At 38.2% G+C, this 16,841-nt stretch overlaps 1 protein-coding gene across 3 annotated transcripts in view; it reads left to right on the top strand.

Moving 5' to 3' along the window:
* PEX1 (peroxisomal biogenesis factor 1) overlaps positions 1 to 16,841 on the top strand; it is a 73,560-nt gene that overhangs the window by 21,820 nt on the left and 34,899 nt on the right. For all 3 annotated transcript variants that reach the window (XM_060157031.1, XM_060157032.1, XM_060157033.1), the window contains exons 7-13: positions 4,017 to 4,140; positions 4,371 to 4,474; positions 5,377 to 5,459; positions 6,841 to 6,973; positions 11,338 to 11,434; positions 12,885 to 13,055; positions 14,873 to 15,027. In XM_060157031.1, the coding sequence (XP_060013014.1) occupies positions 4,017 to 4,140; positions 4,371 to 4,474; positions 5,377 to 5,459; positions 6,841 to 6,973; positions 11,338 to 11,434; positions 12,885 to 13,055; positions 14,873 to 15,027 (867 nt within the window). The remainder of the gene's footprint in view (positions 1 to 4,016; positions 4,141 to 4,370; positions 4,475 to 5,376; positions 5,460 to 6,840; positions 6,974 to 11,337; positions 11,435 to 12,884; positions 13,056 to 14,872; positions 15,028 to 16,841) is intronic.

The following is a 16,841-nucleotide window of genomic DNA, read 5'->3' as shown; positions in this document are numbered from 1 at the left end:
CCCGGACTGGGGCACAAACCCATGTCCCCTGCATCGTCAGGCGGACTCTCATCCACTGCACCACCAGGGAAGCCCTCCCATGAGGTTTTGATATAGCAGTGTATATATATACGAGATTGTTTTCAGTTGCTGCTCTCTTAACTTCAAATGTATTTTCAATATGTTGCATTTTTGCTCTCCTCTTCTCATGATTGCTGGTTTTGGTATCCTGTTTGTATGTGGATGATTTCCTACCTTTGCTCTATGTTTGCCTTTACCTTTGAGCTATCCTATTTATAAATTTTCTTGTTTCTAGTTGTGGCCTTTTCTTTTCCATCTAGAGAAGTTCCTTGAGCAATTGTTGTAAAGCTGATTTGGTGTTGCTGAATTCTCTAAGCTTTTGCTTGTCTGTAAAGCTTTTGATTTCTCCGTCGAATCTGAACAAGAGCCTTGCTAGGTAGAATGTTCTTGGTTGTATGTTTTTCCCTTTCATCATTTTAAATATATTGTGCCACTGCCTTCTGGCCTACAGAGTTTCTGCTGAAAAATCAGCTGATAACCTTATGAGGATGCCCTTGTATGTTATTTGTTGCTTTCCCCTTGTTGCTTTTTTTTTTTTTTTTTTTTTTGCGGTACACAGGGCTCTCACTGCTGTGGCCTCTCCCGTTGCGGAGCACAGGCTCCGGACGTGCAGGCTCAGCGGCCACAGCTCACAGGCCCAGCCGCTCCGCAGCATGTGGGACCTTCCCAAACCAGGGCACGAACCCGTGTCCCCTGCATTGGCAGGCAGACTCTCAACCACTGCGCCACCAGGGAAGCCCCCCCTTGTTGCTTTTAATATTTTCTCTTTGTCTTTAAATTTTGTCAATTTGATTAACATGTGTCTCGCTGTGTTCCTGCTTGGGTTTATTCTGCCTGGGACTCTCTGTGCTTTGTGGACTTGAATGAGTGTTTCCTTTCCCATTAGTTAAGGAAGTTTTCAGCTATTATCTCTTCAAATATTTTCTCAGGCCCTTTCTCTCTTCTCCTTCTGGGACTCCTATAATGTGAATGTTGGTGCTTTTAATGTTGTCCCAGAGGTCCCTTAGACTGTCCTCATTTCTCTTCATTCTTTTTTCTTTATTCTGCTCCGTGGCAGTGATTTCCTCCAATCTGTCTTCCAGCTCACTTGTTCATTCTTTTGCCTCATTTATTCTGCTATTGATTCTTTCTAGTGTATTTTTCATTTCAGTTATTGTATCGTACATCTATTTGTTTTTTCAAGCTTCTAGCTCTTTGTTAATCATTTCTTGTACCCTCTCAGTCTGTGCCTCTATTCTTTTTTCGAGTTTTTGGATCTTCTTTACTATTATTACTCTGAATTCTTTTTCAGGTATATTGCCTATCTCCACTTCACTTAGTTGTTCTTCTGGGGTTTTATCTTTTCCCTTTGTCTGGAACAGATTTCTCTGCTGTGTCATATTTTCTAATGTTCTGTGTTTGTGGTCTCTGTTCTCAGGCTACAGGATTGTACTTCTTCTTGTTTCTGGTGTCTGCCCCCTGCTGGGTGAGGTTGGTCCAGGGGCTTCTGCAGGCTTCCTGGTGGGAGGGACTAGTGCCTGCCCCCTGGTGGGTGGAGCTGGATTTTGTGCCTCTAGTGGGCAGGGCTGTGTCAAGAGGTGTGTTTAGAGATGGCTGTGGGCTCAGGAAGACTTTAGGCATCCTCTCTGCTCATGGGTGGGGCTGTGTTCCCACCCTGTTGGTTGTTTGGCCTGAGGCGTCCCAGCAGTGGAGCCTGCAGGCTGTTGGGTGAGGCCAGGTCTCAGTGCCAAAAGGTGACCTCTGGGAGAGCTCATGCCATGAATATTCCCTGGGGCCTCTGCCACCAGTGTCCTTGCCCCCACAGTGAGCCACAGCCAACCCCCCACCTCCCCAGGAAACTCTCTAAGACCCGCAGGTGGGTCTGGCCCAGGTTCCCATGGCGTCACTGTTTTGCTCTGGGTCCCAGTGCATGTGAAACCTTGTGTGCACCCTCCAAGAGTAGAGTCTCTGTTTCCCCCAGTCCTGTGGAGCTCCTGCACTTAAGCCCCACTGGCCTTCAAAGCCAAGTACTCTGGTGGCTCCTCCTCCCAATGCCAGACCCCCAGGCTGGGCAGCCTGACATGGGGCTCCGAACTCTCACTCCTGTGGGAGTGATATATAATTATTTCCAGTCTGCAATATAATTATTTTCCAGTTTGTGGCTCACCTACCCGGCGGGTATGGGACTTGAGTATATTGCAAAAGCACTCCTCCTACCATTTCGTTGTGGCTTCTTTATCTTTGGGTATAGAATATCTTTTTTGGTAGGTTCTAGTCTTTTCTGTAGATGGTTATATAACAGTTGTGATTTGGGTGTTTCCTTGAGAGGAAGGTGAGCTCAAGTTCTTCTGCTCCACCATCTTGTCTCTGTCTAGTTGCTCAGTATCTTTTTTAAAAATATGTGAAGGAAATTTAACATTGTCTTGATAACTGCAGGATTTTCAAAGTCAGATATTTTGCTTTCTATATATATTACCTTGATATTCTTAAGAAATCTTTAAACATGTAGACCATATTATAAAAGTCTTTGGAACAGGGAACTTCCATGGCTCTTGACTTTTTTTAAGTTTTCTTTTTTAAGTTTACAGGAGCTCTGCTTTTACCTCGGTTATTGATCTTGGTGTTTTTTTTTTTTTCAAAATTTAGGTCTTATGTACAAAAATAATTAGCCACTGCTCATTGTTTTTTTGTTTTTTTCTGGTGTCAGGAATGGAATATTACTACCGAATTTCTTTCCTGTCCTGAGTTGCATACTTTAGTGGAAGCTTTATGACCTTGGAAGGTCTCTCTCGGCTGATCATATCACTTAGGACTTAAGGATGTTTGATTCTAGAGGAACTATGAGTTGCTTTCTGATCCTAAAAGTCTTGATTTTAAATAGTTTTCATTTTCATTTTATGACTTCCTTTAGGTCTTTAATCCCATTGCACAATAATATTCAAAGAAGTAACTGACTATTTCTGTGATTTTTAAGAATGGGAAAATGATGCCTTTTCTTAGCTTAGGTTGCTTTTGGTGGTAAACATATTCTCAACTGAGCTTAATCAGTGGATCTAAGCTTGACTCTGAATAAAGAGAGATAACAGAAATGGACCAGTTGAGAAATGGTAGAATAGAGGTTTATTTTCCTAGGCAGATATTATCTTTCATTTATGAATTTTTGTTATTCCCTTTTTAATTTCAAATAGATTTTTAAAACAATGTTAATCTAAAAGCATCAAAAATTAGCAGTGTTTTTCTCAGAATTTCTTAATACCTTTTGAGCAGTTTATTAACACTCTACTTGTTGAGTACATCGGCCATATTAACAGAAAAAAAAAAGTGACACTAACATATAAAAAGTTTATTTTTCTCATGCGCAAAGAAGTTTGGAGGAGCTCAACGGGGTTAAACCATGTAACCAAGGATCTAGGCTCCTTTGGTCTTTTTCTTCTGCCATCTTTAGCCTTTGCCTCTCCTCCTCTTAGATGCAAGACATTTGCAGTAGTAATAGGTATCACGTCTGCATTCTTGGCAGCAGAAGGAAAGGCACAAAGCAGAATTCTTCTCCTTGCAAGGTTTCTCTACCTTTTAATTAGGAAGAGAAGGCTTTCCCATGGATTGCTGATTGTAAAGCATTGGCCAGAGTGCAGCCAGATGCATGCACACACAGTTCCAAGCTGGGAGTAGAGGAGTTTGCTCTCCCACTGTAGTTTGCTCTACAGTAGAGGGAGGCAAGGGAGAATGGGGCTGGAATGGTTATCAAGTGAGCTAGATTATGGTGTGTGTATCACTGGGCATAGAGAAAAGGAGCATTTAAAACTTTGCCACTTGTGTAAATGTTTCTTCAGGCTGTGCTGTACTCGTACTGTAATGTCAAATGCCAAATCTGTGCCTATGAACATCATTTATTGGCAAGATAAGGTGTTAAAATAAGAATGTTAAGGTTAAGTTCATGTATTAGAATATCATTACTGTTCTTTCCTTTCCTCTGGCAGCTTAAAGACATAAGTGAAGAAGACATAAAAACTGTGTTCTATTCATGGCTACAGCAGTCTACTACTACCACACTTCCTCTGATAGTATCAGAGGAAGAATATATTAAGTTGGAAATGAAAGATGGTGAGTATATTTTATTTGTTATTTCAATATTTTTTCTATTAAAGAAGTCAGAAAAATTTCATTGTTTTTCCAACTTGTGATATGTATGAACAGGAAACCTAATAATGATAATTAAACAGTAGATATTACGTATCAAAGGATGCCTCTGTTTAAATTTAAATAAATTTAAATTTTAAATTATTTCATCTCAGCTTTAATACTAACTACATTTATTACCTTCCTTTTAATAGGGTTGAAGGAGTTTTCTCTGAATATAGTTCATTCTTGGGAAAAGGAAAAAGAAGAAACTCTTTTTCTGTTGAGTACCAATCTGCTACAGAGGATGACAATACAAGTAATGACATACTATTGAATATTTAATGAAATAATATTTTCACATGTGATTGATTCTAAAGTATGAATTTACCTGTTACATTGCATCCTAAAGTGTATTAGAAACTTGAATGGTAAGAGTAAGGAATAACTTGACTTAAAATATTTTATTCTATAATCTCTTTAACTTATCTAAACAAATTGTTGATTTATCCTAAATTTGAAATTGATGCCTCCACACAATTAAGTTTTAAGAATAGAATTGATCGTGTTAACTGGCAAGTGGATCATGATTTTAAAATCTTTTAGTACTGAAATAAATGAAAACTTAGCTTAGGGGTTTAATTTTTTTAATTCATATTTTTATTTGCAGTTTTGCTGCACAACCCATGTTGTTTTGTCAGTTCTTTATTTCTCAACTCTTCACAAATATTATCAGATCACTTCTCTTCCAGAAATATTTTTAAAGTGCTCCTCTTAGAATATTGTGTTTTGGTTAGGATATTCACTCTTATCCTTAATAAATTAAAGATTCTCTAGTCATTTAGAATTTCGGTGGTTTGAAATTAGACATTATTTGTCTACTTTTGAAATATAATTTAAGGAATACCATTCAGAGAAGATACAAATGTGAGATTGTGAAAAGAAATAAATGTGACAGAAATCAAAATTGCAAATAAAGATATATCTGTAAACTGTATTAAGAAGATGACATTCTTTACTACTTGTTAACTGTAAATATTTATATTCCTTGGATGAGTAAATTATTATTGTTAGGGCTATTTTAAGTTATAATCTTGCGTGTACAATATATCTTTTCTCTCTGGTGTAACAGAATCAGCAATTCAGTTTCCTGGGACCCAAGAAAAACAGGCAAAAGGCATAACTTTGAAATGTAAAATTGATTTTTCCTTGCTACTATAGGTCCTTCTGGATCCTATGGTAAAAGAAGAAAACAGTGAGGAGATTGACTTTATTCTTCCTTTTTTAAAGCTGAACTGCTTGGGGTAAGAAGTTATGGCCAAACTACCATGTTTAGACACATTTGACATTATCTTTTCCAGGGCTTTTATGTGTAAATGTTAAATTAGATGTTAATATCATTGAGTAGTCTTACTAATGCAGTAGTAAATATTTTTTTCAAGGATTGTTTCTGTTTTCACACCTGGCTTAGTAATTTGCCTTCTCTTCTTAGATAACTAAAAGTCTGAAACTTATTAGAAATTTTACTTTGAGAGTTGATTTGTGAAAAGAGAGCCAACTAGATATGACCTGGATCATACATGCTTGAATAAAACAATAATCCTTTAAAATTAATAAATTAATTTTAAAAGTTAAATCCAAAAACATTAGTTGAATGTTTAAAAATATTTCAAATTAAGTTACTCCTTCACTATCTTATTGATGTACTGATTGGGGTTATTAGTGTTTTCCTCAACTTTAAGACAAACAAACCTGAAAAGAACCTCCTCAATTTCTTTAGCTCTTAATACAATATAATCTCACATAAACATTACTTCTTAGAATTCTTCACAGAGGCCTTTAGTAGATATAGTAGTAGTGATTTGATTTCCTGCAATAGTATAGTCTATAAATATTTTAGTAAAAGGATTAAACTATAAAGTAACAATGCTTAAATGTGGCATAATATTCAAGTATAAAGTAAAATCTCTTCAGTTCAGACTAATTTTAGGAATTTATGATATTTATTTTCAGAAATAAACTGGCAGAGTCAGGAAGTAGGTCAAAGTTCATATTTATATAATCTACAGATTGAAACTGGATTTCAAAAATGACATTTAAGAGGAAATAAGTCTTCAATTATGCTAACACTTTAAAAACACCCATTTATGATAATGTTGGATGACAAACCAGAAATCATTTTCAGGGGGATATTTGTATGCATTAAGACAAATTCCTTAAGGAGTCCTATTAGGACAAAACTTTTAGTTACTGCACATGTTTGAAAGTAATAAAAATAGTTTTAAAATCTGTGACTCAGATTTGGCATTAATTCATTTTACTTTCAAGTAAGAGATCATTTTTAAGATTTTACTTTTTTTTTTTTTTTTTTTTTTGGCGGTACGTGGGCCTCTCACTGATGTGGCCTCTCCCGTTGCGGAGCACAGGCTCCAGATGCGCAGGCCTAGCGGCCATGGCTCACGGGCCTATCCTGTCCGCGACATGTGGGATCTTCCCAGACCGGGGCACGAACCCATGTCCCCTGCATCGGCAGGTGGACTCTCAACCACTGCACCACCAGGGAAGCTCAAGATTTTACTCTTTTTATTAACTCATTAAGTAGCCTGGGAAGAAAAGTTTCAGAATTTTTTATAGCTAGATTTTACCCTGTTTCAGTGTTTTATCATGCAATTTACATGTTTGCAGAGGAGTGAACTCCTTAGGCGTCTCCTCCATGGAGCACATCACTCATAGCCTCCTAGGACGCCCTTTGTCTCGGCAGCTGATGGCCCTTGTGGCAGGACTTAGAAACGGAGCCCTTTTACTCACGGGAGGAAAGGTATGTGGTTAAAATGTGCTCGTTTTCACTAATTAGCAATTTTTAATTCTTCTCTTTGGGTTTTGATAATCTATTATATAGGGTTGTTGATACCAGATATGGAAAGCATTCATTCATTCACTAATATTTTTGAGTGCCTGCTGTTAGATATTGGGAACGTGGTAATGAATAAGGTGATGGTCTCCCTGCACTTTTTCTATATCAATTGATATGATTGTATGAATTTTCTTTTTTAGGATGTTGGTAGGGTGTTAATAAGGTTGATTGATTTTCAAATGTTCAACCAGCCTTGCAAAACTGTAATAAATCCCACTTGGTCGTGGTCTATTATTCTTTCCATAATATCTTATGGAAAAACCCAAACGAACTTTTTGGCCAACCCACACATTGCTGGGTTCTGTTTGCTAATATTCTGTTGAGGATTTTTGCATGTAAGTTCATGAGCAATATTAGCCTATAGTTTTCTGTTTTTGTACTGCATTTGTCTGGATTTGCTCTCAGGGTAATACTGGCCTCGTAAAGTAAGTTGAAAAGTATTCCCTCCTGTTCTGTTTTTTGGAAGAGATTGTATAAAATTGATGTTAATTCTTTAAAATGTTTTGTAACATCTCCACTGAAACCATCTGGGCCTAGAGATTTCTTTATAAATTCATTATAAATTCAAAGTCCTTAATTGTCTGTTTCATTTTGGCAGGCATTTGGTAGTTTGTAGTTTTTGAGGAACTGGTCAAGTATTTGAGCATAAAGTTGTTTGTAGCATTCTCTTACTGTGCTGGTAATAGATGCAGAATCTGTTGTGATGTCCCATTTCCTGTTATTGGTGATTTGTATCTTCTCTTGTTTTAATCTTTGTCAGTCTTGCGAGAGCTTCCCTGCCCTTTTAAGGGGCTTACGGTTTTATTCTCTACCAATGCAGTATTTTTTCCAGGGCTACGGTGTGGTCTTTGTGAGTCTTCGTGCTTTTTTTCCATTCAAAATTATAAGGCTTTTTCATTTCTATTCACTTTTAACTCTAGTATCATAACTTTTTTTTCCTCTTACTATCCCAGTTGCTCTCTTTTGATTCTTACTTAAAATATAGCAACTACTCCAATAATCTAAGTTTTCACTTTAGGAAGCTAGAAAAAGAAGAACAAATTAAATCCTATGTAAGCAGAAGAAAAGAAATAATAAGAATTAGAGCAGAAATCAATGAATTGAAAACAGGAAATCAGTAGAGAAAATCAGTGAAACCAAAAGCTGGTTCTTTGAAAAGGTCAGTAAAATTGATAAGCCTCTATCCAGGCTAAGAAAAAAAAAAGAGGATACAAATTACTAATATAAGAAATGAAAAAGTGGATATCAATACAGATCCCACGGACATTAAAAGGATAATAAAGTAGTAATAGTAATAAACAACTCTGTGCCTAAAAATTTGATAACCTAGATGAATAGACCAATTCCTTGAAAGACATAAGGAGTCTGCCAGAACTCACAGAAGAAGATATGGACAATATAAAAAGGCCTATATCTATTAAAGTAGTTGAATCAGTAATTAATAACTTTCCAAAACAGAAAGCACCAGGCCCAGATGGGTTCACTGGTGAATTCTACCAAACCCTCAAGGAAGAAATTATACCAATTCTCTACAGTCTCTTTCAGAGGATAGAAGCAGAGGAAATACTTCCTAACTCATTTTGTGAGGCCAGCATTACCTAATAACAAAACCAGACAGAGGCATTACAAGAAAACTACAGACTAATATCTCTCATGAACATAGATGCAAAAATCATCAACAAGAGATGAGCAAATCAAATCAACCAGTATATTAAAAGAATTATATACCACAATCAAGTAGGATTTATTCCAGGTATGCAAGGCTGGTAAAATACAGCAACTACTCTACATGTTTTCTAGATGACCTGTGTCAAATTTCAAAATATATCATCGTGGTAGAATATTTATTTTGAAAAACAATATCCTACTGATTCAGAAACCAGAGTTCCTCCTTCTCACATAGAGGTAGCGTGATTAATAGAAAGAGCAAGTAGAAGACCTGAATTTGAGTCCCACCTTTGTTATATACTTACTGGCTGTGACCTCAGGCAGTTTTCAGCTTCTTAACCTGCCTTTTAGGATTAACCTCACTTAAGAGAAATAATATATATGAAAGGTGCTATACGAATGTGAATTACTTTGAGTGAGAGAAAAGGCCCTCTGATTCAGCAAAAAGTGACAGGTGGGGCCTATACACCAGCACCCCTAATTTCTTTATTTATTGGGGTCCAGTGACTTTAATTATAAATGCAATTCTGTAAACTATAATGATGGTAGTATTGTTGAATGCCTGCTAAATTTCAGACTTTGCACAATAAGCTTGGCTGTTTTTTCCAGTTCACAGTAATGAAAAGCAAAATATTACAGCTGATACAGGGGTGTTAAAGCTAGACAAAGCAACAATGGTAAGAAATAGTAGTAGATTGGACTTCCCTGGTGGCACAGTGGTTAAGAATCCACCTGCCAGTGCAGGGGACACGGGTTCAAGCCCTAGTCCAGGAAGATCCCACATGCCACAGAGCAACTAAGCCTGTGCACCACAACTACTGAGTCTGCGCTCTAGAGCCCGTGAGCCACAACCACTAAGCCCGCATTGCACAACTACTGAAGCCTGCATGCCTAGAGCCCCTGCTTCGCAACAAGAGAAGCCACCACAGTGGGAAGCCTATGCACCACAATGAAGAGTAGCCCCTCCTTGCTGCAACTAGAGAAAGCCCACACGCAGCAACGAAGACCCAACGCAGCCAAAAATAAATAAATTTATTAGGGGGAAAAAAAGGAAAGAAATAATAGTAGATTGAGGGAGGAAACCTATATTAAAAGAATTATAGAGCTTCCCTAGTGGCGCAGTGGTTGAGAGTCCGCCTGCTGATGCAGGGGACATGGGTTCGTGCTCCAGTCTGGGAAGATCCCACATGCCGCGGAGCGGCTGTGCCCGTGAGCCATGGCCGCTGTGCCTGCGTGTCCGGAGCCTCTGCTCCACAAAGGGAGAGGCCACAACAGTGAGAGGCCCGTATACCGCAAAAAAAAAAAAAAAAAAAAAAAAAGAATTATAAAAACCTAACAGTGGCAGACATAGAGAATGGACTTGAGGACACGGGGAGGGGGAAGGGTAAGCTGGAACCAAGTGAGAGAGTGTCATGGACATATATACACTACCAAATGTAAAATAAATAGCTAGTGGGAAGCAGCCGCATAGCACAGGGAGATCAGCTCGGTGTTTTGTGACCACCTAGAGGGGTGGGATAGGGAGGGTGTAAGGGAGGGAGATGCAAGAGGGAAGAGATATGGGGATATATGTATACATATAGCTGATTCACTTTGTTAAAAAGCAGAAACTAACACAGCATTGTAAAGCAATTAGACTCCAATAAAGATGCTATAAAAAATAAAATGAACACAGAATCCAAAAAAAACCCTAACAGTGTTCAGTCTTCTAAGGGGCACTTATAGCAATGTTTAGCAAAATTTAAATATGTATACCTTTTGATGTAGTAATTACACTTCTAGAAATTTATTCTGAAGGTATAATCTGACAAATAAGTAAACATATATGTATGGATATTTATTTTAGCTTTACTTATAATAGTTAAAAAGTGGGAGTAGCATAAATATACAGCAGGGAGGGTTTTGATAAACACATTATGGTCCAGTACATCCTCACAGCGGTATTGTACTAGGGAGCTGATGCAGCTCTATATCTGTTGATAAAGAGGACAATGATTTATTATAAACCCTCAGGAATACTGTAATCCCATGTTCTTAAATTTACATAAAATGTGTGTGGAGTATCTGGAAGGATGATACAGGAAAACAGTTGACAGTAATTCTGTGATGTGGGACGATTACAGATTTTTAAAAAATTTTTTATTTATTTATTTTTTGTGTGGTACGCGGGCCTCTCACTGCTGTGGCCTCTCCCGCTGCGGAGCACAGGCTCTGGACACGCAGGCTCAGCGGCTATGGCTCACGGGCCCAGCCGTTCCGCGGCATGTGGGATCTTCCTTGACCGGGGCACGAACCCGTGTCCCCTGCATTGGCAGGAGGACTCTCAACCACTGTGCCACCAGGGAAGCCCCTATTACAGATTTTTTTTTACCTTTCTCTACTAAGTATTTACAATTATTTCGTATTTTTTAAATGTTATTTTATAATCAGGGATGTGGATTTTCTTTTTTTCCCCGGCCGTATTGAGATGTAATTGTTATATAACATTGTGTAGTATATACTTGATTGATGAGGCTGAATCTTGGTGGTTATCACAGTGACAGAGGCTATTTCTGTGACTGAATATATTGAGAGTTCTAATTTAAGCAATTATTTTCTAGGGGAGTGGAAAATCAACTTTAGCGAAGGCAGTCTGTAAAGAAGCATTTAACTTATTGGATGCCCATGTGGAAATAGTTGACTGTAAAGCTTTACGAGGTATGAATATGGTAATACTCTACATAAATCTTTTTTCTGGTAGAAAGAAATGTTACTATTTAATGCTGGTAATCTAATAAATACAAATACCTAATCTTTAACTTTTCTGTTGGTCATTTAGTCATTAAAATTACTTAGAAATTTTAAATCTGGCTTTCGAATGTTTTTAGTGTTTCTAATAAAAATTTTAAAACTCTCCATATTTGATGGAGGCCTTTTTTTTTCCCTAGCCAAAACTCTTTGTAGACTATATTCCTGAAAATTCCAACTTACACCACTCTGAAAAAGTTAGTATCTAGAATATACTCTAATGGGTATAGGTTACCTCTGACTTGCTTTGGGAAACATGTAGGGTGGCTGCCTCAGGGGAGGGAAAGTGGGTGGCTAGGGACAGCAAAGAGGAGACTTACAGTTTATCACATACAGCTGACCCTTGAACAGTGTGAGTGTTGGGGTGCCAGCCTCTATGCAACGAAAGCCCTTTGTGTAACTTAGAGTCACAGCCCTCTGTATACGTGGTCCCTCTGTGTCCGCAGCCAGCCTTGGGTGGTACAGCACTGTGGTATTTACTGCTGGAAAAACCCACATATAAGTGGACTTGCACAGCTCAAACCCATGTTGTTCCTGGGTCAGCTGTACACTTGTACTTTTGAAAATCTTTGACATTTATATTATCTATTCAGTTTTTTAAAAATCAGAAATATTTTACTGAGTAGTTAATTTTTCCCCCCTTGGCTACCACTACCATATAGTCCCAGCTAGTCATTATATTCTGCTTTTTAATATAGTATATGATAGGAAACTAAGAAATGGCCTTTGAAAACCCATTACTTCATATTCTATAAATGTGGTTTCAGAGACATTGTCCATCTCTTTAGAGTCTTGCTTGAAGCCTCATGTGAAAATTTTGTTTGAGAACTAAGTAACAGGAACTCTTTATATTGGTTTATGAATTGGTATGTTCTCTGTTCTTTGAAAATTAAGTTGTAATTCACCAGGATGATTGAAGCCAAATTAATGATTCAAATATAGCAATTCTAGGATCTCTAGGTGGCTACCTTTGTGTTTGATTTTATCTGACTTGTGATCCCCTGCTTTCATTTATATTTTCCCACATCCTGCTTTTATTTTACTGTTTTGTTGTAAGCCATCTGAAGTTCTCCGTGGAATGAGGCAAGGATAAATAAATACATATGTATAGAAATTATAGTAGCATATTCCTTTTTTCAGTTTTATAAAATTCAGTACTTAGTCCTTTGAGGCTGTATTATTTAAACCATGTTAGTGATTAACGGATTTTAGTGATTGGTATATATATATAACAAAATACTGTATTGATTGAATTTTCATAGTCAAATCAATATTGAGCTTTTCTAATGCTTTCAATGGCAGCCTGACCTTTCCCAGCCCTCAAATAACAATAAAACTATTTCATATCTTCTGTGTTAAGGAAAAAGGCTTGAAAACATACAGAAAGCCCTAGAGGCAGCTTTCTCAGAGGCGGTGTGGCGGCAGCCTTCTGTTGTCCTGTTGGATGACCTGGATCTCGTTGTTGGCCTGCCTGCTCTTCCAGAACACGAGCACAGTCCTGAGGCTGTGCAGAGCCGGAGGCTCGCACATGGTAACGTAACGCGTTCATTCGCTGGCTGCAGGCCCTTGTCCTTTATCAGACAGCATTTCCAGTCTTCGTAGTAAATCTGCTCTCTTTAGAGAACAGAATATGTGCTATGTAATGTGTTGCTTTTGAGGCCTCTGGTAGCATTCTAATGTTGCTCTGTATTAGCAAAATCAGTAGAGTCAGAGCAGTGTGAAAATTCTACGAATTCATCATTAGTCTTTGGGGCCTTTTCATTCTCCTCCACTTATTAGAAATTGCTGAATTGTACAGATTTACTCTTGCTTTGTTCATTTGACAAATATTTCTGTGCACAGTCTATATTCTCAGAGTCTTGGAGAGGAAATAAAAGTAAACAAGTACAATGTTAGTACGGAAGACTGATAGTCATAATGGTAGCTACCATGTGTTGACTGCCCTTTTGGGGCTAGGGGTTGCTTTGTACTCTACATGCAGATATTCTCCTGGTTTTACAGGTGAGTAAACGGAAATTCAAAGATTATGTAATTTGTCCAGGATGACACAACTAGGAGGTAGGTAGGATATGTTCTCCTAGAAGTATGTACAGGGTGTGATAGGAGCACATACATTAAATTGAGGGTGGTATGGGAAATTATCAGGGTCTTTTAGGGGGAGTTCATAACTGAGATGAGTTTTTTTTTTTTTAATTTATTTTTAGCTGTGTTGGGTCTTTGTTGCTGTGCAAGGGCTTTCTCTAGTTATGGCGAGTGGGGGCTACTCCTTGTTGCAGTGTGCAGGCTTCTCATTGCAGTGGCTTCTCTCTTTGTGGAACACAGGCTCTAGGCACATGGGCTTCAGTAGTTGCAGCACGCGGGCTCAGTAGTTGTGGTTCGCGGGTGCTAGAGCACAGGTTCAGTAAGTTGTAGCGCATGGGGCTTAGCTGCCCTGCAGCATGTGGGATCTTCCCGGACCAGGGATTGAACCCATGTCCCCTGCATTGGTAGGTGGATTCTCAACCACTGCGCCACCAGGAAAGCCCCCTGAGATGAGTTTTGATGGAGTAGTAGAAGTTAGTATGGAACAGTTTCAGGCTAATGAAGATGCAAAGGAAGTGTGGTCCACAGGCAAAGGTACAGAGGTAGAAGAAATCACAGTATGCTGGACAATACTCCTTTGCCTAGAGCTTAGGGTTCAAGGAGAGGGTGGGACCAGGGTGGGGGTTGGAGGATTTTGCAGTCTTCTGCTGCCTCGAGGTTCTTAAGAGGTGAAATAGATAAAAAATGTAACCACAGTGGCTTGGGTTACTGTAAACTGGTGTTAATCTCACATTTGGAATCCTGTAGCATCTGCAAGACTTGTTAGTCTAGTGTTTAAGGGAATGCTGCAGATTTCTAGGTCAGGACTCGGCTATATGTTATTAATGCCTGTTTCAGTTCTAACCTCGTGCCAGCCAAACCTTGCAAAAGCTAGGGAAGTCATAGGAGTATGAGCTGTATTTTGCTTACTTAAACTTCCATATTGTGTTCTATTTTCATCCTTCTATAATATTTATTTCAGAGACCCCTTTTCATTTACTTAATAAGATCTAGATGAAGGAACCTCACCTAGGCATTGTTCTGAGTGTACAGAGTTTACAGTGCTTCCTATACCTTCATTAGATTGACTAGAGCCTGGCCAATATTAGGTCCTCAGTAGATAAACTGATGAATGAATGGAAGATTAACTTAAACGGTAAAGAGGAGCCATTCCATTCATACTCCACCTTAAAGCTCAAGTTTAGGGTATTATTTTTAATGAATGTATGATTTTAAAATTTCATGCTTTTGTGTACTAAGTTTTTACACTATATTACTTAATTCTAGCTTTGAACGATGTGGTGAAAGAGTTTATTTCCATGGGAAGTTTGGTGGCACTGATTGCTACAAGCCAGTCTCAACATTCTCTACATCCTTTACTTGTTTCTGCTCAAGGAGTTCACATATTTCAGTGTGTCCAGCATATTCAACCTCCCGACCAGGTAACATACTACTTGTGAAGATTATTGAAATATGTCCCTTTTTTTTTTTTTTGGCTGTGCTGTGTGTTATGCAGGATCTTAGTTTCCCAACCAGGGATTGAACCCATGCCCCCTGCAGTGGAAGTGTGGAATCTTAACCACTGGACCGCCAGGGAATTCTCATATGTCACTTTTTATATAAATTACATATTTTTCAATTTTATTCATGATTTATGGCTTTAAAGTAATGCTTATGTTAGTGATCTTAAGGGTTCTTAAAAATCGACCTTCAGTGAATGTTTTGCTATTAGATGCACAATTTTTGTTTGTAACCATCCGAAATATTATCAGGTACTTTCCAAGGAAATGTCTTTTTATAAAACAGCATTTCTTTTTTTTTTTTCATTATTAAGTTTTCTTTTTTTATTCCATTTAAAAAGAAACAAAAACCCTAAAAATTCTGAACTGCTTCATTTCGCATTGGTAAAATCTGTAAGTATACTATGGAAATTAGAATTTTTTTTCCACTTTAGTGAGATATAATTGACAAGTAAAATTATATATATTTAAAGTGTACCACATGATGATTTGCTATACATGTACATTGTGAAATCTTTACCACAATCAAGTTAATTAACACATCCATCACCTCACATATTTACCTTTTTTTAAGCATTTCTTCTTTTAAAACTTTGACTAAACTGGTTTTTTTAGCAGCACTAATATTCTGTACCCATTATGACTCTGGCACACATTTCCAACATGTGGGTTTTTTCCCCACACCATCAAGCAATTTTTGGACACCAACTGGGTGTCCTGCAATTCAGCTCAATTCTGACACTACCCAGAGTGAGCATCAGATTCCACAGGTTAAGGCCTCAGTTCTACAAGACAGCCCTCCACTTTAGATGCCAATGTCACCTGTGCTTCTGACTGGTGATAAGTCAGAGGTTCCTACTATTCCCTCTTTGGGTTCAATTAATTTGCTAGAACAACTCACAGAACTTGGGAAACTAGTTTACTCACTAGATTACCAGTTTGTTACAAAGAATATTAAAGGGTACAAATCAACAGTCAGATGAAAAGATACATAGGATGGAGTCCGAAACAAAGGAGCTTCTGTCCTTGTGGAGTTTGGGGCCTGGCCCGGTGGCACATGGAAGTGTTCTGGTTCTCCAACCTGGGAGCTCTCCAACCCCGTCCTTTTAGGTTTTTATGGAAGCTTTGTTACATAGGCATGACTGATTAAAGCACTGGCCATTGTCATTGATTCAGCCTTCAGTCCCTCTCCCCTCCCTGGAAATCAGGGGGTGGGACTGAAAGTTTCAAGTCAAGGTTGGTTCCCCTGGCAACCAGCCCCCATACTTAGGTGCTTTCCAAAAGTCACCTCATTAACGTAAACTCAGGTGAGGCTAAAAGGGGTTTGTTATTAATGTCAAGACACCTTTATCACTCTTATCATTAGGACATTTTAAGGGTTTTAGGAGATCTGTGCCAGAAGCAAGACAAAGACCAAATATATACAAGCACATACAGCCCATCATCTCCTCAGGAGACTTCAATCCTGATGGTTTTAGTGGCAGCACGCTCAAAAAGAATGTCTGGGACAGGCAAGCATATTTTAACTTCTTGTTTAAAATTCTTACGTCTACTCTAAATATTCAGACCCTGTGCTAATTGACTGTTATTGAAGAATAAAAATACACCTGTTATTAAGCATAACAGAATGGTAGTGGTATTGGTCATTGAATGTGTTTTTAGAATTATGTTTTATAGGAATAACAACCCTTAAAGGAACCAAAATAAAAATCTTCTTACTGGAGAAAGAGAGCAAT

This window comes from Lagenorhynchus albirostris, chromosome 8 (assembly GCF_949774975.1).
Source record: "Lagenorhynchus albirostris chromosome 8, mLagAlb1.1, whole genome shotgun sequence".
NCBI lineage: Eukaryota > Metazoa > Chordata > Mammalia > Artiodactyla > Delphinidae > Lagenorhynchus > Lagenorhynchus albirostris.
The sequence above is the reverse complement of the archived record's forward strand: the minus strand, read 5'-3'. Positions and strand labels throughout refer to the sequence as shown.